At 49.9% G+C, this 21,515-nt stretch overlaps 2 protein-coding genes across 2 annotated transcripts; both read right to left on the bottom strand.

Annotated features, from left to right (window-relative positions):
- Positions 1 to 4,423: 4,423 nt before the first annotated feature.
- LOC147916740 (double homeobox protein 4-like protein 4) lies at positions 4,424 to 12,908 on the bottom strand. Its single transcript, XM_087432925.1, has 5 exons — positions 12,810 to 12,908; positions 9,489 to 9,710; positions 7,365 to 7,443; positions 6,738 to 6,892; positions 4,424 to 5,363 (listed from the first exon to the last, which is right to left on the bottom strand). Exons 1-5 carry the CDS (start codon positions 12,906 to 12,908, stop codon positions 4,473 to 4,475), a joined length of 1,446 nt encoding a protein of 481 aa, XP_087289051.1. The 3' UTR covers positions 4,424 to 4,472.
- Positions 12,909 to 14,987: 2,079 nt separating this feature from the next.
- On the bottom strand, positions 14,988 to 21,201 carry LOC147916741 (double homeobox protein 4-like protein 4). The gene is made up of 6 exons (XM_087432926.1): positions 21,177 to 21,201; positions 20,283 to 20,437; positions 18,484 to 18,553; positions 17,914 to 18,033; positions 17,300 to 17,454; positions 14,988 to 15,927 (listed from the first exon to the last, which is right to left on the bottom strand). Exons 1-6 carry the CDS (start codon positions 21,199 to 21,201, stop codon positions 15,037 to 15,039), a joined length of 1,416 nt encoding a protein of 471 aa, XP_087289052.1. The 3' UTR covers positions 14,988 to 15,036.
- Positions 21,202 to 21,515: the final 314 nt, after the last annotated feature.

A 21,515-nucleotide genomic window follows, 5' to 3' on the forward strand; every position in this document is an offset into this window, starting at 1 on the left:
GGTGGAAGTTGACCGTTAAGGGCCAGTTGAGAGGCTAGCGGGGACCTTTGCAACCGTCATAATCCTTTTCCCAGTATAACTTTGACTTCAGGCTGACGACTTTGCACACGTAGAAACAGTTTGCTCCCTGATACGTTCCATTCCTCTGGGTTTTCCGTGATTGCGGATAACGGTCGTATTTCCAATACGGAGAGCCTTGCTTTGATCGTGTACTTTGCACATTTCCCTCAGCATGCCCCGGAATGCACTTTTTTCCAACCTCAAGCACTTCCTTTTACTTTCGGGTGAAGAAAGAATACTTAAAATTCAACAGGTGAATCATTTTCTGGGTTTTACCCATGAGTCATGCCCAAGGGCATTGAAGGCTAGGCTGAGGCCAACCCAGGTCATGCACGCGTCGAAATGGAGGCTGAAGCATTGTCTGCTGTCAAACCCTCAAAAGTCGGAATGAAACATAATACTTTTTATGGTTTGAAGGAAGGGAAACAGACTATCTCTAGCTGGTTTCTACTGTTCTTGATGCCTATTGTCAGGGTAGGTCAAGAGATTCAAGAGGTCAGAAAAGGATAGCACTGCTTAACAACACGGGAGAGGGGGAAGACAATTCAAAGAACATGAGAATGCTGACAGGAGTCCCATGTCTTTGAAGATAGACCTTGCTTTCATAGAAAATGAAAACAAACTAGAAACCAAAAGTGCCGATTTATGTTTAAAAAAAGTGAGGGGTTTATAAAAGCAATAGCTTAGAAGGTGGATGTGACAGCTGTGGTGGAAAGGAATGGTTGGATAAAAAAGTGTTACCAGTCAATCATTTCAACCGAGTATAAGCTCCAGATAACGTTTAGGAAACCCCCAAAATCGAGCGAAGCGAGCAAGGCAAGCAACCAACCAACCAAACGACCAACCTTCGAACACTAGTGTATACTTTTGCCACCCAAGGCTGTAAAACCCAACTAAGTGTGCTAAGATGAAGAAAATAAGCCTAAGGAGAATCAAGTGAAGATGAGACTATTTATACCAGAAACTAAATGCATTCAATTATTTTAAAATAGTACTAGGGAGGAGTGTGCTTTTGTGTTTGTGTGTGTGTGTGTGTGTGTGTGTGTGTATTTTTAGGTAGCAGAAAGGCCACCGGCTTGACATAGAAGAAACATCGCCTATTTAAACACGAGTAAGGAGTATTCCATTGTGTATATATACCACAACTTCTTCATCCATTCGTCCCTTGATGGGCACTTAGAAACAATGAAAGCCAGCCATTTGTGACAACATGGATGGACATTGAGGGTATTATGCTAAGCGAAATAAGTCAGAGGGAGAAGGTCAAATACCGTACGATCTCACTCAAAAGTAGAAGAAGAAAACCACAACAAATAAACACATAGAGACAGAGATCGGATGGGTGCTTACCAGAGGGGAGGAGGGGGGTGGTGAAAGGGATGATTAGGCACATGTGTGTGGTGATGAACTGTAATTAGTATTTGGGTGGTGGACGTGGTGTAATCAATGCAGAAATAGCGGTATGCCTGAAATTTACACAACGTTACAAACCAATGTTACTGCAATCACAAAAAAAAAAAAAAAGGAAGTAAATATAAACAGAAGTAAGGTGATGTGGAACGACAGGATCCTTCCCATTTAATAGGTTGTTCTCAGACCGTGGGTTTCAGCAGGATTGCGTTTGAGAGCTGCCATACAGCAGAAGGTGTCAGGTGGGCAGGGAGGCTCCACGAAGGGGTCAATTTCGTTTGCAGGGATGACGCCCTAACTGCGGAGCCTTCCCCAAAAGCATAAAACCCCCAACCTGGTACAGGAGCAAAGTTCTGATCTTGGCTCCAGAGGCCAAATGTCCAATCTGCCCGCTATGGCATCCTTACTCTCTGATTCTCTCTTTCATTTACTTATGTGTATAGTCATTCATTTATTTATTCATTGATGTGTATATTTCCTAAACTATTTGCCCACATGTAGGTGCTCACTAGGTGGAGCCCGAGGGTGGATGCCAAGGGGACTGGACGTGGCCTAAGAGTCCCAGGAGGATGTGTTCAATATATCCGAATCCCGGACCCTAGTTGTGAGGCACGGGACATCAGAGGGCGATGCCATCATCTTGTTGGGCTCATGGCGGCTCTTCCAGGTTTGGGTGCGGATCTCCTTGCAGAGAAAAGCACCTGGAACCTCACCGTAGAGTGCTACTCCTGCAGACGTGCTAGTTGTCAGACATCCACCAGCTCCCACTAGGACACCTCGTCTGGCAGGTTGTTCGTGAGCGTGGCAGCTGCCTTATGCAGAGCAGCCAGGGCCTCCTGAGAGCGCCCAGATGTGTTTTCGCCCAGGACATCCATTGACAGTGTAGGCTCCGATGGCCCAGCCCCGGCTCTGAGACTCCTCTGCAGGAGTCAGCATTGCATCCTCACAGGACTGAAACCTGCCTCTTCGATGTAGCTACACCGTCCGCGGAAGGCCGGCACACAACGGAACTGAGGCTTCCAGGCACCCTGAGACAGCTTTCCTCTTCCCCTCTTAAAAGGGCCGTTCCTCCAGGTGGCTTCCTTTGCTAAAGAGCCAGTCCCATTTGTCTTGAGCCCACCGTGGCCAGACTCTTGTTTCAGAAGCTCTATCCGAACACGTTCAGCCAGCGAAACACGTTCTTTCCCTGTCTCTACAGAGATTACAGGTAGATTGTAATATAGAGAGACATGGCCAAAGGGGAACCTAGGGGAGGAGAGATGGGCAGGGATTTTTAGGACTAGATATATCTATAGAGTGATACACTCTCTAGACAAATAGAGGTGGATGCAGATGTAGACAGAGATACAGATATAGTTGCGTATGGGCTTTCATTGGTCAATATCAGAATTCTTTCATTATTGGCCGAGTCTAATCACATGGGAGTAGGAAATATGGGCATGAAGCTAGTGTGTTCAGAATGTCTTACCTCAGAGCATACTGGGGAACGGTCTTGAGACAGAATGAGAAAACCAGGGAAGTGAGCTACTGGCATTCACAGTATGCTTCGAAATACTTTTGTGTGTGTGTGTGTGTGTGAGAGAGAGAGAGAGAGAGAAAGAGACTCAATGTGAGAGAGAGAGAGAGAGAAAGAGACTCGGTGAGAGAGAGAGAGAGAGGCAGGGAGCGAGATTTAGAGATAAAGAGAGGGGCAAGGAGACCTGGAGGGTCGATTTTATGGCCTACATAATACCATCAGCCCTAGGGGTTGATATGACCTCTGCTGAGTATAATCAGTTCATAAAGAGTGTGCTGGGATTATTGTGGCACTTGTACTCAATGTATACAGCCTTGAGGAAGGCTTGCACATTAGGCTGCCCAAATCGAAGGTAAGGTTGTTCACTGCGGGACCATTTTAGTGATTCCAATCTGGTATCTTTGTAGACAGAAGCTTTGAACTAGAGCTGGGCATCCCGACCTCCTTCTCGCACCGTCCCAGCAAAGGAGGCATTGCCAGTCTCCGAAGAATTGCATGACAGATGACACAGAGGGCGTGTGGACCAAATCACAACCAAGAAGTCACATTGCATTTTCAAAGATATTTTTATTGTACCTAAGGAGAGTCACATGCCACCTGAAAGTGCAAGAGGCATTGCTCAAAGTACCACTTGAAGGGAAGGGAGGAGCCATGGATGAAGGAAGACTGCCGAGGGGCTCTGAGATAACGGACACCTTCTCTACAAAACACTAGGAAAGAATATAGGGAGCTATTCATGCCCATACATGCACAAATGTGAAAATGACCGAAGAGTGAGCTTCATCCACTTTCCTGAGTGATTGCTTGGTGTTGCTATTGTATCTTTCCCTGCCGTTTTCTGTACAAGTTCAATGCTCCCAGGGAAACTCCTAGGCAAAGACTCCATGGGAGTATGGACTTGATCTTCAAATGAATCATCGATAGATGGAGACTGAAGTCGCTGCCAGGTGCCAGGTTCAAAACTCACAGCTAGGATAAAATCTCACCTTCCTGGACTCACTCGTTTAAGAAATGTAGCATGCCCTCCTTTTCTAAGCATGCCCCAAGCTGAGGTCACGTTTGACTTCCAGGCATGCCAGAAGGGAAACACGCGTGCGTGTGTCCTTCTTAGACCTATGGCCCTGGCCTCGATTGGGTTCCAGTTCCGGGATGGTCCAGATGGCCGAGGAGAGGAGGAGGTCACGTTTGTCCTGACAAGGCTTTAGCTCCATCAGACTTCAGGGAGGGCACCCACAGCCTGGTGCCCATGGTGCCTCCAGAGGCCCTGTGGAGCTTGGCAACAGTCGTGGAGGCAATGCAGTGGGGCCCACAGGACAGGGGGACATGCTCCCTTTGGGATTCCAAGTGATGGACAATGCTTCCAGCCTTGGCCTCCCTCCTGACCACGCTGAGTGTTCCTTGTCTCTCCTCCTTCCTGGTCATGCTGGCTTGGCACCACTGGAGGAGAAGCCTGAATGGGGGTGTGGGAAATGATGCCTTCCTGCCCCTAAATCGGAGGCCCTGGTGAGCATTGCAGCATGTCGAGCAGAGCCTGAAATTCTTCTCCGCTGAGAAGTTCTTCCGGTGTTCCTGGAGGCTCCTCTGCCTGCAGATCCCCATTCAGAAAAGGTTGTGCCTTTTCCTGAACCTCTGCATCTGCGAGGAGTTCATCTAAGAGGCTGGAGGTTTCTGCAGAGCGCTGGTGCTGTTGGCCTGGCGGAGGAGCGGGCTCTTTGGCCGATAACACCTGCTGCTGCCACACGTGTGTGTCAGTGTGCGCAGGCTGCAGAACTGCCCTTTCCTGAGGCTCCTCTCCGGCCGTGACAACCTGAGGCCCCTCGCCCCACTGCTGCATAGCGTGGGATGTGCCTGGCTGAGCCAGATCCTGCAACTGTTGCTTAGGATTGTCAGGGTCAGGCTGAGGGGAGTCTTGGAAGGGCAGCGCTGCCATGCCAGTGTGCTCATTGTGCTCCTGGCATATTCCTCGGTATGGGGGCAGGAGAGGAGGGTGAGCAGGCGGGAGAGCCCCTCCCAGAGTTGGTCCGGTTGACCAGTGGCACGCAAGTGTCCCAGGAGGGTGAGTGTTCTCCTTTCCCTGCACAGGCTGCGTGGGCAGGACCACCAGGGGCCCCGGGGACTGGCCCACAGAGGCAGCAGGAGAAAACCAAGGAAGGAAGCACGTCGGGTAGAGAGGAGGAGCTGCTATAGCAAGCGATTGGATGCTCCTGGGAGGATTGCAGGCAGGGAGAGGAGGTGAGCTGCTGGGGACAGTGGACAGGTTGCTTTGGTCCTGCAGAGCAGCCAGAGGAGGCCTGGCATTGGGGCCTTGCATCAAGGCTTTCACGGGTCCACTCCTGGTCTGCTCTGGGTGCCGAGCTCTTCGGTTCTGAAACCATACCTAGGACAGAAAAAGAGAGACATGGACATCAGAAGAAGTAAGGGATTCCAGCTCTATCTGCCCCCCGATCCGTCAGGCAGTGGGCAATGTCCGTGAGGCCTAATCTCAAGGGGATTCTATCTATACCTTTCACCTGGTCCTTGCAAACTGGGTGCCCGTTCAGGGCAACTGCTGACACCTGCCTAACAGTGTGGATCCCACCTTGATTTTCTAGAATGGCAGGCCCTTCACACCCTGCCCCCTAGCTCTCTTGCCCTCTCACTCCCTGGGAGTCCATGCCTTCGTATCACCCACCTTATGAGTCTTGAGGTAAATACTTAAGAGGCCCCCCTCCCCTTCCTTACCCAGAAGACTCCAAGTTGTCAGCTCTACAGGCCTTCCTCAAAACCAAGCTATCCCCTGTCTGCCAATGGCTGTGATGCAAATGAAAAGTCACCTTCTCTGGCTCAGATGCCTTTGCTGGTTCAGGCCTGGGTTGAAACCCATGCCTCCAGCACACATCTCCACTTGACACGTCTACAAGCCAATCAATTGTGGAGGGAGGTCCAGACACAGGCAGCCACCGAATCCAGGTGAACAACACCTGGGTCTAGAATGGGCCCTCGATTTCCATGGCTGCGTCAGAAAAGGAGCTCTCCCGAAGTGGTTCAGTTTCCTCCCCATCCATGGAGAACGGAGGCAAGAACACAGGGCCTTGTCAGCCCGTTGAAGCAGAGCCACAGGTTCTTGGATCCAAGTGAGAGTGTTTCAGAGGCTCTGTCTCGAAACAACTACGAACCTGCTTCCTAGTTTATGTACCCCAAACCACTGTCTCCATGACTTAGGGAGAGCAAGAGTTCACAACCAACCGTGAAGGTGCCCCCACCCCCAGCCAGGATAAGGCCAATGACCCTAGATGATTAGCTTATCTTCAGGGGGGAGGGGGCAGAAGGGAGGGGGAAAGGGCTAGAGTCGCGTGGTGGGCAGGGTCCCTACGGGCTCCTAGGGCCTCGAGGCCCAAGGCACTGAGCAACGTGCCACCACCCACAGGACAGCTCCCCCCCTCACCACAAAGAAATCTCTGGGCCCAGATGCCAGCACTGCTAAGCTTGAGAAGCCCTGACAGACAGGGTTTTCTCAAAATAGCTAGCGGCCTTCACAGTTTCCCACTTTTGTCCTGCCACTGCTTTTACATGCATGGGCACAACCACCAATTGGATTTGGAAATTCCTCCTTCGGGTGGACTCTCACTCACCAGGCCAGGGCTTTCCACACCATGTCTTGGCCCTGGATCAGCGGGATGACCCCAAAGAGCCCACTTTTAGCCGGCAGCAACTAAACGGCCAAGACCCCTTCCACGTGGGACAAACCGGGTGTCACACACTGAGAACTTACCTGAATTCTCGACTCTGGGATGCCTGTTAGTCTGGCCAGTTCTTCCCTGGCAGCAATGCCGGGAAATCGGTTCTTCTCGAAGTTTTGAACGAGGATCCTGGTTTGCGATGGAGTGATGCGTGTCCGCTGTCTCCTGCCTTCTTTTGGGTGGCATTCTAAAGGGGAACAAAGGAAGAAAAGAGGCATTTTAGGCGGATGGCACATTCAACGTGAAACAGAAGTTGGTGTGTGTGTGTCTGTGTGTTTGTGTGTGCACATGTATCTACATCTATATTTTTTTCCCACCACCTTTCCTCCCACTGAGTCCTCTGAGACAGTCATTGACCAGTGCTACGTAGCCCTTGGAGAAAACCCCCGAGGTGATGGGAGAAGAGGAGTCTGCACTTCCTAGCAGTTTTGGGAGCAGAGGATTCAAACCCTTCCTGGCCAAGAAACAGCCCGCTGGCCAAAGAGGGACACGGTGCTCCTATCTGGAACACTGAGGGAGCCGGAAGAAGATATCTTTGGCTCTTCTCCTAAGCCCTCTTTGCCAAACATTTGGCAACCCCCTGCAGTGAGTTTTCCTTGGGAAGGAGATCCTCGGAGCAAATGCTTCTGGAATGCTGAGTACTCACTTGCAGTGCGAGCTTGAGGCTGCTCCACTCCATGCAATTGCCCTTCTCCCGCAGAGTCTGTGGACCCCAATCGGCCCTGCCTTAGATGTCTCCTGCGTTGGTTTTGAAACCAAATCTGAGTGCCAGAGGAAGAATCAATTGTTAAGCAACTCTTGTCAGCAGAATTCCAGAGATCTTTTGCAGTGATTCAAAAGAGAACAAACAACCTAACTAACTAACTAAGAACTAACTAACTAACTGACTAAGGAAAACCCCGAAATAGCTGTCTGCCCGGAGTGGACACGTTTATAATTCGAAGGCACTATATTATCCAAAGGAGAATGCTTTCCTCTCCAAAGGAGAGCACGAAATGTGGGAAAAGACACAATCTGCAATCCGTGGAAAGAGTCATTGCTTCTTTGGTCATCTCCCTGCTCGCCAAAGTGAATGCCCCTGATTGAGGAGACAACGCTTGCCTTGCCAAAGGCAGAACGAGCTCGCCAACGTGTCCTCACTCTCCCTCTCCTATTTTCTTGAACCATACCAGTTTCTCTCTCTGTCTTTCTGTCTCTCTTTCTCTCTGTCTGTCCATCTCTGTCTCTCTCTCTTCCTGTCCCTGTCTCTCTGTCTCTGTCTCCCTCTCTCCCCCCTCCCTCTTCTCTCCCTTGCTCTCTCTGGCTCTTTGCGCCTCATCTTTGCTGTGCTCAGTGCCTGATTACCGTTTCTTCACCTGTCTCTTGTTCCCACAGGCAATACTATTTCCTGACACACAATACATTGGGAAGTGCCCCACTAATGAATTCACTACAGCAGGAGGTCAATAATGACTAGCCTGTGCTGTTAGGGAGATACTCATTCAGAGTTCGCTCTTACTGAGTTCATTCCACAGTCACCTCTAGGTTAGGAGGCTCTGACATACCCATATCTATTTTGGAACCGAGTGTCACTCTCATAAACAATAGGATGAGGTACGTTTTCCTCAGTACCAGAGACAGAAGAGCAGTGGTTTTCTAAAATTCTCTTCCACCAATCATTTCTGACGGTTTCGTGTGGAAAATTTGACTACTCTCAGGAAAAATGTCTAGAGTGAAAGACATCCAATGTCTGTTGACCTCTTCTAATGTCCCAGGCATTGTGCTCAAGTGTTACATCTGATTCCTTGGTGACTTACTTCAAACCTGACAGGTGGTTCCTTGGGGGCAAGGAGTAAAGGGACAAATGCCGAGGCACAGCCAGCCTCATCCTTTATGGTTTCGGGGACTTTCCTGCCTGACCATGGATTCAAATGGGCCCAGAGGCACTCAACCACCTATGGCCAAGTGCTGCCAAGGGAGGCACATTCAGTACTAGGATTTGAGTCAGTGTTGTCTTGGACACCCAGAAGGGGAGCGTCAAGAGGATGAAATAGGCCTCCTCCCGAGCAGGCCCTCAAATTGAAGTCCCCATACCCCATGGCTCATCGGGGACTAGAGCAAATCCAAAAACCCCACCTTCAATACCTGCCTCTGCTAAGTCGCCTTAAACTCTTGGTTGGCGATCTGAAGCCGGCTTCTCCTAGAGTGAGCGTGTACTTCCCAGCTGTCTCTTTGGTCAGGGGAGACATTAGGTTGACTTTCCTTTCTCTATCGACCACTGCTTGGACAATCATTCAATATGGGGTTGGGCTTTAAACTGTCCCATGTGCCCGACCCATTTGAAACCCTTGGTAGCACTAAAGCAAGTGTCTAAACAAAACAAAACCGGTCTGAGAACCCGGGACACCCATCAACTCTTAACCAGAGGACTCAGTGCTGCAGGGTACTCCGTCTTCTGTAGTAGCGACGGCAGTGATCAAGCGCAACATATCACGACCATGTTGACCCCATGGCTTAAATCCTCTCGAGTGACCACATATGACTGAACGTTTGGCTCTCTGGTGAATGACCCAGTGTACTCCCTTCCTCCATCAGTGAGTACACCAAACCAAGATTTCCAGCGTTGGTGAAAGGCATAGACACGTGTCTTGTTGTTGTGATTGCGTTCTTCGCATGGCATGACACAAGCAGAAAAAAGCTTCTAAGCCAACTCCCTGACCAAAGAGACTGACTGCAGATTGCTTAGCTCCGATTGTGTCTGTACCTTGAGCCTGGGAGAGGATGAGAGAGAAACTCAAGCCTACCTGGACTCTGGCTTCCGGAATGTCAATTTCTTGGGCCAGTCGTTCTCTGGTGGTGATCCCGGGGTAGGGGTTCTGTTGAAACAATGCTTGCAGAGCATCCCTTTGACTCGGATTCAAAACGGTCCTCCTTCGTCGGGATCCTCTTGGGTGCCGGCCTGTCAGAGAGAAGAGGGTAAACGTACTAGGAAGGCTTCCATAGGGATGCAAACCGGTGGTGCAAGCCTAGCTCTTCTCTTTACGCCATTTGGAACATTTCCAAGTCTGAGGAGTGCTGTCCATTTTGAACTAAAGCATGCACCTAAGGTTACGTTGACTGGGAAACAGGCCGGTCCACAAGGAGGGCGCCTTGTGGAAAGGACGATAGTCAACGACCTAGGGAAGGTACCAACCACACGCAAGTAATCCATATAATCACATGCAAACAGAATGGGGAAGCCACAGAACGTTGGCTTCCAATAACATCCCTCCAATAACAAGGGATGTTATTGGAAAGAACAAGGAGCTCCTTTAAATTTTAGACAAACGACAAGTCCCCCTTCCACAGCATGCAACTTTTCGTCCGTGTGAATGAAAGATATACTTCTAAAATTAGACATAAAATACTTGATAATTCATGTGCTGTTCTCTACCAACAGAGAGCCAACTGGATGACTTTCAGTAGAGGAGCCATTGATGGAAATCACGGCTATCAACTTGGATTTTCATTCCAAGGAAGCCAGGTCCAAGCTTGTCTCGACACAATCCCTCTGTCGCCCACAAAGTGTCGCTGAAACAGAGCCCTAGACAATCGGTCCCTGCATCCAGCCTGGTAATTGATATGTTCTTGAAAGCTAGAAAAGCATGAAGGCTCTTGGATGATCTGACTACAGAGCCGAGATGCAGATGGGAACTTACCGCTAATGAGCTGCTCGAATCCATCTTGGGAGAGTCACTTGGATTCCACAGAGACGGCTGGCCAACTGAGCGGTACCGGAAGCACAGGGCTTATCAAGGCCCAGCTTGGCCCGCCTATTTCTTTCAATAGCTTCCTATGGTAGCGCTTCATTAAAGATTTATGACCTTGCGGGGATCCCACCAAACAGGTGGAAGTTGACCGTTAAGGGCCAGTTGAGAGGCTAGCGGGGACCTTTGCAACCGTCATAATCCTTTTCCCAGTATAACTTTGACTTCAGGCTGACGACTTTGCACACGTAGAAACAGTTTGCTCCCTGATACGTTCCATTCCTCTGGGTTTTCCGTGATTGCGGATAACGGTCGTATTTCCAATACGGAGAGCCTTGCTTTGATCGTGTACTTTGCACATTTCCCTCAGCATGCCCCGGAATGCACTTTTTTCCAACCTCGAAGCACTTCCTTTTACTTTCGGGTGAAGAAAGAATACTTAAAATTCAACAGGTGAATCATTTTCTGGGTTTTACCCATGAGTCATGCCCAAGGGCATTGAAGGCTAGGCTGAGGCCAACCCAGGTCATGCACGTCGAAATGGAGGCTGAAGCATTGTCTGCTGTCAAACCCTCAAAAGTCGGAATGAAACATAATACTTTTTATGGTTTGAAGGAAGGGAAACAGACTATCTCTAGCTGGTTTCTACTGTTCTTGATGCCTATTGTCAGGGTAGGTCAAGAGATTCAAGAGGTCAGAAAAGGATAGCACTGCTTAACAACACGGGAGAGGGGGAAGACAATTCAAAGAACATGAGAATGCTGACAGGAGTCCCATGTCTTTGAAGATAGACCTTGCTTTCATAGAAAATGAAAACAAACTAGAAACCAAAAGTGCCGATTTATGTTTAAAAAAAGTGAGGGGTTTATAAAAGCAATAGCTTAGAAGGTGGATGTGACAGCTGTGGTGGAAAGGAATGGTTGGATAAAAAAGTGTTACCAGTCAATCATTTCAACCGAGTATAAGCTCCAGATAACATTTAGGAAACCCCCAAAATCGAGCGAAGCGAGCAAGGCAAGCAACCAACCAACCAAACGACCAACCTTCGAACACTAGTGTATAATTTTGCCACCCAAGGCTGTAAAACGCAACTCAGTGTGCTAAGATGAAGAAAATAAGCCTAAGGAGAATCAAGTGAAGATGAGACTATTTATACCAGAAACTAAATGCATTCAATTATTTTAAAATAGTACTAGGGAGGAGTGTGCTTTTGTGTTTGTGTGTGTGTGTGTGTGTGTGTGTATTTTTAGGTAGCAGAAAGGCCACCGGCTTGACATAGAAGAAACATCGCCTATTTAAACACGAGTAAGGAGTATTCCATTGTGTATATATACCACAACTTCTTCATCCATTCGTCCCTTGATGGGCACTTAGAAACAATGAAAGCCAGCCATTTGTGACAACATGGATGGACATTGAGGGTATTATGCTAAGCGAAATAAGTCAGAGGGAGAAGGTCAAATACCGTACGATCTCACTCAAAAGTAGAAGAAGAAAACCACAACAAATAAACACATAGAGACAGAGATCGGATGGGTGCTTACCAGAGGGGAGGAGGGGGGTGGTGAAAGGGATGATTAGGCACATGTGTGTGGTGATGAACTGTAATTAGTATTTGGGTGGTGGACGTGGTGTAATCAATGCAGAAATAGCGGTATGCCTGAAATTTACACAACGTTACAAACCAATGTTACTGCAATCACAAAAAAAAAAAAAAGGAAGTAAATATAAATAGAAGTAAGGTGATGTGGAACGACAGGATCCTTCCCATTTAATAGGTTGTTCTCAGACCGTGGGTTTCAGCAGGATTGCGTTTGAGAGCTGCCATACAGCAGAAGGTGTCAGGTGGGCAGGGAGGCTCCACGAAGGGGTCAATTTCGTTTGCAGGGATGACGCCCTAACTGCGGAGCCTTCCCCAAAAGCATAAAACCCCCAACCTGGTACAGGAGCAAAGTTCTGATCTTGGCTCCAGAGGCCAAATGTCCAATCTGCCCGCTATGGCATCCTTACTCTCTGATTCTCTCTTTCATTTACTTATGTGTATAGTCATTCATTTATTTATTCATTGATGTGTATATTTCCTAAACTATTTGCCCACATGTAGGTGCTCACTAGGTGGAGCCCGAGGGTGGATGCCAAGGGGACTGGACGTGGCCTAAGAGTCCCAGGAGGATGTGTTCAATATATCCGAATCCCGGACCCTAGTTGTGAGGCACGGGACATCAGAGGGCGATGCCATCATCTTGTTGGGCTCATGGCGGCTCTTCCAGGTTTGGGTGCGGATCTCCTTGCAGAGAAAAGCACCTGGAACCTCACCGTAGAGTGCTACTCCTGCAGACGTGCTAGTTGTCAGACATCCACCAGCTCCCACTAGGACACCTCGTCTGGCAGGTTGTTCGTGAGCGTGGCAGCTGCCTTATGCAGAGCAGCCAGGGCCTCCTGAGAGCGCCCAGATGTGTTTTCGCCCAGGACATCCATTGACAGTGTAGGCTCCGATGGCCCAGCCCCGGCTCTGAGACTCCTCTGCAGGAGTCAGCATTGCATCCTCACAGGACTGAAACCTGCCTCTTCGATGTAGCTACACCGTCCCCCGAAGGCCGGCACACAACGGAACTGAGGCTTCCAGGCACCCTGAGACAGCTTTCCTCTTCCCTCTTAAAAGGGCCGTTCCTCCAGGTGGCTTCCTTTGCTAAAGAGCCAGTCCCATTTGTCTTGAGCCCACCGTGGCCAGACTCTTGTTTCAGAAGCTCTATCCGAACACGTTCAGCCAGCGAAACACGTTCTTTCCCTGTCTCTACAGAGATTACAGGTAGATTGTAATATAGAGAGACATGGCCAAAGGGGAACCTAGGGGAGGAGAGATGGGCAGGGATTTTTAGGACTAGATATATCTATAGAGTGATACACTCTCTAGACAAATAGAGGTGGATGCAGATGTAGACAGAGATACAGATATAGTTGCGTATGGGCTTTCATTGGTCAATATCAGAATTCTTTCATTATTGGCCGAGTCTAATCACATGGGAGTAGGAAATATGGGCATGAAGCTAGTGTGTTCAGAATGTCTTACCTCAGAGCATACTGGGGAACGGTCTTGAGACAGAATGAGAAAACCAGGGAAGTGAGCTACTGGCATTCACAGTATGCTTCGAAATACTTTTGTGTGTGTGTGTGTGTGTGTGAGAGAGAGAGAGAGAGAGAAAGAGACTCAATGTGAGAGAGAGAGAGAGAGAAAGAGACTCGGTGAGAGAGAGAGAGAGAGGCAGGGAGCGAGATTTAGAGATAAAGAGAGGGGCAAGGAGACCTGGAGGGTCGATTTTATGGCCTACATAATACCATCAGCCCTAGGGGTTGATATGACCTCTGCTGAGTATAATCAGTTCATAAAGAGTGTGCTGGGATTATTGTGGCACTTGTACTCAATGTATACAGCCTTGAGGAAGGCTTGCACATTAGGCTGCCCAAATCGAAGGTAAGGTTGTTCACTGCGGGACCATTTTAGTGATTCCAATCTGGTATCTTTGTAGACAGAAGCTTTGAACTAGAGCTGGGCATCCCGACCTCCTTCTCGCACCGTCCCAGCAAAGGAGGCATTGCCAGTCTCCGAAGAATTGCATGACAGATGACACAGAGGGCGTGTGGACCAAATCACAACCAAGAAGTCACATTGCATTTTCAAAGATATTTTTATTGTACCTAAGGAGAGTCACATGCCACCTGAAAGTGCAAGAGGCATTGCTCAAAGTACCACTTGAAGGGAAGGGAGGAGCCATGGATGAAGGAAGACTGCCGAGGGGCTCTGAGATAACGGACACCTTCTCTACAAAACACTAGGAAAGAATATAGGGAGCTATTCATGCCCATACATGCACAAATGTGAAAATGACCGAAGAGTGAGCTTCATCCACTTTCCTGAGTGATTGCTTGGTGTTGCTATTGTATCTTTCCCTGCCGGTTTCTGTACAAGTTCAATGCTCCCAGGGAAACTCCTAGGCAAAGACTCCATGGGAGTATGGACTTGATCTTCAAATGAATCATCGATAGATGGAGACTGAAGTCGCTGCCAGGTGCCAGGTTCAAAACTCACAGCTAGGATAAAATCTCACCTTCCTGGACTCACTCGTTTAAGAAATGTAGCATGCCCTCCTTTTCTAAGCATGCCCCAAGCTGAGGTCACGTTTGACTTCCAGGCATGCCAGAAGGGAAACACGCGTGCGTGTGTCCTTCTTAGACCTATGGCCCTGGCCTCGATTGGGTTCCAGTTCCGGGATGGTCCAGATGGCCGAGGAGAGGAGGAGGTCACGTTTGTCCTGACAAGGCTTTAGCTCCATCAGACTTCAGGGAGGGCACCCACAGCCTGGTGCCCATGGTGCCTCCAGAGGCCCTGTGGAGCTTGGCAACAGTCGTGGAGGCAATGCAGTGGGGCCCACAGGACAGGGGGACATGCTCCCTTTGGGATTCCAAGTGATGGACAATGCTTCCAGCCTTGGCCTCCCTCCTGACCACGCTGAGTGTTCCTTGTCTCTCCTCCTTCCTGGTCATGCTGGCTTGGCACCACTGGAGGAGAAGCCTGAATGGGGGTGTGGGAAATGATGCCTTCCTGCCCCTAAATCGGAGGCCCTGGTGAGCATTGCAGCATGTCGAGCAGAGCCTGAAATTCTTCTCCGCTGAGAAGTTCTTCCGGTGTTCCTGGAGGCTCCTCTGCCTGCAGATCCCCATTCAGAAAAGGTTGTGCCTTTTCCTGAACCTCTGCATCTGCGAGGAGTTCATCTAAGAGGCTGGAGGTTTCTGCAGAGCGCTGGTGCTGTTGGCCTGGCGGAGGAGCGGGCTCTTTGGCCGATAACACCTGCTGCTGCCACACGTGTGTGTCAGTGTGCGCAGGCTGCAGAACTGCCCTTTCCTGAGGCTCCTCTCCGGCCGTGACAACCTGAGGCCCCTCGCCCCACTGCTGCATAGCGTGGGATGTGCCTGGCTGAGCCAGATCCTGCAACTGTTGCTTAGGATTGTCAGGGTCAGGCTGAGGGGAGTCTTGGAAGGGCAGCGCTGCCATGCCAGTGTGCTCATTGTGCTCCTGGCATATTCCTCGGTATGGGGGCAGGAGAGGAGGGTGAGCAGGCGGGAGAGCCCCTCCCAGAGTTGGTCCGGTTGACCAGTGGCACGCAAGTGTCCCAGGAGGGTGAGTGTTCTCCTTTCCCTGCACAGGCTGCGTGGGCAGGACCACCAGGGGCCCCGGGGACTGGCCCACAGAGGCAGCAGGAGAAAACCAAGGAAGGAAGCACGTCGGGTAGAGAGGAGGAGCTGCTATAGCAAGCGACTGGATGCTCCTGGGAGGATTGCAGGCAGGGAGAGGAGGTGAGCTGCTGGGGACAGTGGACAGGTTGCTTTGGTCCTGCAGAGCAGCCAGAGGAGGCCTGGCATTGGGGCCTTGCATCAAGGCTTTCACGGGTCCACTCCTGGTCTGCTCTGGGTGCCGAGCTCTTCGGTTCTGAAACCATACCTAGGACACAAAAAGAGAGACATGGACATCAGAAGAAGTAAGGGATTCCAGCTCTATCTGCCCCCCGATCCGTCAGGCAGTGGGCAATGTCCGTGAGGCCTAATCTCAAGGGGATTCTATCTATACCTTTCACCTGGTCCTTGCAAACTGGGTGCCCGTTCAGGGCAACTGCTGACACCTGCCTAACAGTGTGGATCCCACCTTGATTTTCTAGAATGGCAGGCCCTTCACACCCTGCCCCCTAGCTCTCTTGCCCTCTCACTCCCTGGGAGTCCATGCCTTCGTATCACCCACCTTATGAGTCTTGAGGTAAATACTTAAGAGGCCCCCCTCCCCTTCCTTACCCAGAAGACTCCAAGTTGTCAGCTCTACAGGCCTTCCTCAAAACCAAGCTATCCCCTGTCTGCCAATGGCTGTGATGCAAATGAAAAGTCACCTTCTCTGGCTCAGATGCCTTTGCTGGTTCAGGCCTGGGTTGAAACCCATGCCTCCAGCACACATCTCCACTTGACACGTCTACAAGCCAATCAATTGTGGAGGGAGGTCCAGACACAGGCAGCCACCGAATCCAGGTGAACAACACCTGGGTCTAGAATGGGCCCTCGATTTCCATGGCTGCGTCAGAAAAGGAGCTCTCCCGAAGTGGTTCAGTTTCCTCCCCATCCATGGAGAACGGAGGCAAGAACACAGGGCCTTGTCAGCCCGTTGAAGCAGAGCCACAGGTTCTTGGATCCAAGTGAGAGTGTTTCAGAGGCTCTGTCTCGAAACAACTACGAACCTGCTTCCTAGTTTATGTACCCCAAACCACTGTCTCCATGACTTAGGGAGAGCAAGAGTTCACAACCAACCGTGAAGGTGCCCCCACCCCCAGCCAGGATAAGGCCAATGACCCTAGATGATTAGCTTATCTTCAGGGGGGAGGGGCAGAAGGGAGGGGAAAGGGCTAGAGTCGCGTGGTGGGCAGGGTCCCTACGGGCTCCTAGGGCCTCGAGGCCCAAGGCACTGAGCAACGTGCCACCACCCACAGGACAGCTCCCCCCCTCACCACAAAGAAATCTCTGGGCCCAGATGCCAGCACTGCTAAGCTTGAGAAGCCCTGACAGACAGGGTTTTCTCAAAATAGCTAGCGGCCTTCACAGTTTCCCACTTTTGTCCTGCCACTGCTTTTACATGCATGGGCACAACCACCAATTCGATTCGGAAATTCCTCCTTCGGGTGGACTCTCACTCACCAGGCCAGGGCTTTCCACACCATGTCTTGGCCCTGGATCAGCGGGATGACCCCAAAGAGCCCACTTTTAGCCGGCAGCAACTAAACGGCCAAGACCCCTTCCACGTGGGACAAACCGGGTGTCACACACTGAGAACTTACCTGAATTCTCGACTCTGGGATGCCTGTTAGTCTGGCCAGTTCTTCCCTGGCAGCAATGCCGGGAAATCGGTTCTTCTCGAAGTTTTGAACGAGGATCCTGGTTTGCGATGGAGTGATGCGTGTCCGCTGTCTCCTGCCTTCTTTTGGGTGGCATTCTAAAGGGGAACAAAGGAAGAAAAGAGGCATTTTAGGCGGATGGCACATTCAACGTGAAACAGAAGTTGGTGTGTGTGTGTCTGTGTGTTTGTGTGTGCACATGTATCTACATCTATATTTTTTTCCCACCACCTTTCCTCCCACTGAGTCCTCTGAGACAGTCATTGACCAGTGCTACGTAGCCCTTGGAGAAAACCCCCGAGGTGATGGGAGAAGAGGAGTCTGCACTTCCTAGCAGTTTTGGGAGCAGAGGATTCAAACCCTTCCTGGCCAAGAAACAGCCCGCTGGCCAAAGAGGGACACGGTGCTCCTATCTGGAACACTGAGGGAGCCGGAAGAAGATATCTTTGGCTCTTCTCCTAAGCCCTCTTTGCCAAACATTTGGCAACCCCCTGCAGTGAGTTTTCCTTGGGAAGGAGATCCTCGGAGCAAATGCTTCTGGAATGCTGAGTACTCACTTGCAGTGCGAGCTTGAGGCTGCTCCACTCCATGCAATTGCCCTTCTCCCGCAGAGTCTGTGGACCCCAATCGGCCCTGCCTTAGATGTCTCCTGCGTTGGTTTTGAAACCAAATCTGAGTGCCAGAAGAAGAATCAATTGTTAAGCAACTCTTTTTTTTTTTTTTTTTTTTAAAGATTTTATTTATTTTTCCCCCAAAGCCCCAGTACATAGTTGTCTGCCATAGCTGCACATCCTTCCAGTTGCTGTATGTGGGACGCGGCCCCAGCATGGCCGGAGGAGCGGTGCCTCGGTGCGCACCCGGGATCCGAACCCGGGCCGCCGGCAGCGGAGAGCACGCACTTAACCGCTAAGCCACGGGGCCGGCCCTGTTAAGCAACTCTTGTCAGCAGAATTCCAGAGATCTTTTGCAGTGATTCAAAAGAGAACAAACAACCTAACTAACTAACTAAGAACTAACTAACTAACTGACTAAGGAAAACCCCGAAATAGCTGTCTGCCCAGAGTGGACACGTTTATAATTCGAAGGCACTATATTATCCAAAGGAGAATGCTTTCCTCTCCAAAGGAGAGCACGAAATGTGGGAAAAGACACAATCTGCAATCCGTGGAAAGAGTCATTGCTTCTTTGGTCATCTCCCTGCTCGCCAAAGTGAATGCCCCTGATTGAGGAGACAACGCTTGCCTTGCCAAAGGCAGAACGAGCTCGCCAACGTGTCCTCACTCTCCCTCTCCTATTTTCTTGAACCATACCAGTTTCTCTCTCTGTCTTTCTGTCTCTCTTTCTCTCTGTCTGTCCATCTCTGTCTCTCTCTCTTCCTGTCCCTGTCTCTCTGTCTCTGTCTCCCTCTCTCCCCCCTCCCTCTTCTCTCCCTTGCTCTCTCTGGCTCTTTGCGCCTCATCTTTGCTGTGCTCAGTGCCTGATTACCGTTTCTTCACCTGTCTCTTGTTCCCACAGGCAATACTATTTCCTGACACACAATACATTGGGAAGTGCCCCACTAATGAATTCACTACAGCAGGAGGTCAATAATGACTAGCCTGTGCTGTTAGGGAGATACTCATTCAGAGTTCGCTCTTACTGAGTTCATTCCACAGTCACCTCTAGGTTAGGAGGCTCTGACATACCCATATCTATTTTGGAACCGAGTGTCACTCTCATAAACAATAGGATGAGGTACGTTTTTCCTCAGTACCAGAGACAGAAGAGCAGTGGTTTTCTAAAATTCTCTTCCACCAATCATTTCTGACGGTTTCGTGTGGAAAATTTGACTACTCTCAGGAAAAATGTCTAGAGTGAAAGACATCCAATGTCTGTTGACCTCTTCTAATGTCCCAGGCATTGTGCTCAAGTGTTACATCTGATTCCTTGGTGACTTACTTCAAACCTGACAGGTGGTTCCTTGGGGGCAAGGAGTAAAGGGACAAATGCCGAGGCACAGCCAGCCTCATCCTTTATGGTTTCGGGGACTTTCCTGCCTGACCATGGATTCAAATGGGCCCAGAGGCACTCAACCACCTATGGCCAAGTGCTGCCAAGGGAGGCACATTCAGTACTAGGATTTGAGTCAGTGTTGTCTTGGACACCCAGAAGGGGAGCGTCAAGAGGATGAAATAGGCCTCCTCCCGAGCAGGCCCTCAAATTGAAGTCCCCATACCCCATGGCTCATCGGGGACTAGAGCAAATCCAAAAACCCCACCTTCAATACCTGCCTCTGCTAAGTCGCCTTAAACTCTTGGTTGGCGATCTGAAGCCGGCTTCTCCTAGAGTGAGCGTGTACTTCCCAGCTGTCTCTTTGGTCAGGGGAGACATTAGGTTGACTTTCCTTTCTCTATCGACCACTGCTTGGACAATCATTCAATATGGGGTTGGGCTTTAAACTGTCCCATGTGCCCGACCCATTTGAAACCCTTGGTAGCACTAAAGCAAGTGTCTAAACAAAACAAAAACCGGTCTGAGAACCCGGGACACCCATCAACTCTTAACCAGAGGACTCAGTGCTGCAGGGTACTCCGTCTTCTGTAGTAGCGACGGCAGTGATCAAGCGCAACATATCACGACCATGTTGACCCCATGGCTTAAATCCTCTCGAGTGACCACATATGACTGAACGTTTGGCTCTCTGGTGAATGACCCAGTGTACTCCCTTCCTCCATCAGTGAGTACACCAAACCAAGATTTCCAGCGTTGGTGAAAGGCATAGACACGTGTCTTGTTGTTGTGATTGCGTTCTTCGCATGGCATGACACAAGCAGAAAAAAGCTTCTAAGCCAACTCCCTGACCAAAGAGACTGACTGCAGATTGCTTAGCTCCGATTGTGTCTGTACCTTGAGCCTGGGAGAGGATGAGAGAGAAACTCAAGCCTACCTGGACTCTGGCTTCCGGAATGTCAATTTCTTGGGCCAGTCGTTCTCTGGTGGTGATCCCGGGGTAGGGGTTCTGTTGAAACAATGCTTGCAGAGCATCCCTTTGACTCGGATTCAAAACGGTCCTCCTTCGCCGGGATCCTCTTGGGTGCCGGCCTGTCAGAGAGAAGAGGGTAAACGTACTAGGAAGGCTTCCATAGGGATGCAAACCGGTGGTGCAAGCCTAGCTCTTCTCTTTACGCCATTTGGAACATTTCCAAGTCTGAGGAGTGCTGTCCATTTTGAACTAAAGCATGCACCTAAGGTTACGTTGACTGGGAAACAGGCCGGTCCACAAGGAGGGCGCCTTGTGGAAAGGACGATAGTCAACGACCTAGGGAAGGTACCAACCACACGCAAGTAATCCATATAATTACATGCAAACAGAATGGGGAAGCCACAGAACGTTGGCTTCCAATAACATCCCTCCAATAACAAGGGATGTTATTGGAAAGAACAAGGAGCTCCTTTAAATTTTAGACAAACGACAAGTCCCCCTTCCACAGCATGCAACTTTTCGTCCGTGTGAATGAAAGATATACTTCTAAAATTAGACATGAAATACTTGATAATTCATGTGCTGTTCTCTACCACCAGAGAGCCAACTTGAAGACTTTCAGTAGAGGAGCCATTGATGGAAATCACGGCTATCAACTTGGATTTTCATTCCAAGGAAGCCAGGTCCAAGCTTGTCTCGACACAATCCCTCTGTCGCCCACAAAGTGTCGCTGAAACAGAGCCCTAGACAATCGGTCCCTGCATCCAGCCTGGTAATTGATATGTTCTTGAAAGCTAGAAAAGCATGAAGGCTCTTGGATGATCTGACTACAGAGCCGAGATGCAGATGGGAACTTACCGCTTAATGAGCTGCTCGAATCCATCTTGGGAGAGTCACTTGGATTCCACAGAGACGGCTGGCCAACTGAGCGGTACCCGGAAGCACAGGGCTTATCAAGGCCCAGCTTGGCCCGCCCCTATTTCTTTCAATAGCTTCCTATGGTAGCGCTTCATTAAAGATTTATGACCTTGCGGGGATCCCACCAAACAGGTGGAAGTTGACCGTTAAGGGCCAGTTGAGAGGCTAGCGGGGACCTTTGCAACCGTCATAATCCTTTTCCCAGTATAACTTTGACTTCAGGCTGACGACTTTGCACACGTAGAAACAGTTTGCTCCCTGATACGTTCCATTCCTCTG

The sequence above is a fragment of the Ceratotherium simum genome, chromosome 6 (genome assembly GCF_057802395.1).
Source record: "Ceratotherium simum simum isolate JZ-2026a chromosome 6, ASM5780239v1, whole genome shotgun sequence".
NCBI classification, from domain to species: Eukaryota; Metazoa; Chordata; class Mammalia; order Perissodactyla; family Rhinocerotidae; genus Ceratotherium; species Ceratotherium simum.

What these genes read in the sequence shown, in the direction of transcription:
- LOC147916740 (XM_087432925.1), bottom strand. Translation starts at nt 12,908, where the DNA reads ATGGATGTCCTGGGCGAAAACACATCTGGGCGCTCTCAGGAGGCCCTG. An exon ending in TTCCGGAAGCCAGAGTCCAG is followed by an intron (nt 7,444 to 9,488) that starts GTAGGCTTGAGT and finishes AAACCAACGCAG; the next exon opens with GAGACATCTAAGGCAGGGCC. An exon ending in TCCCAGAGTCGAGAATTCAG is followed by an intron (nt 5,364 to 6,737) that starts GTAAGTTCTCAG and finishes TTTCTGTCCTAG; the next exon opens with GTATGGTTTCAGAACCGAAG.
- LOC147916741 (XM_087432926.1), bottom strand. Translation starts at nt 21,201, where the DNA reads ATGGATTCGAGCAGCTCATTAAGCG. An exon ending in TTTTCCCACATTTCGTGCTC is followed by an intron (nt 18,034 to 18,483) that starts TCCTTTGGAGAG and finishes CTTCTTCTGGCA; the next exon opens with CTCAGATTTGGTTTCAAAAC. An exon ending in GCCTCAAGCTCGCACTGCAA is followed by an intron (nt 17,455 to 17,913) that starts GTGAGTACTCAG and finishes GTTCCCCTTTAG; the next exon opens with AATGCCACCCAAAAGAAGGC.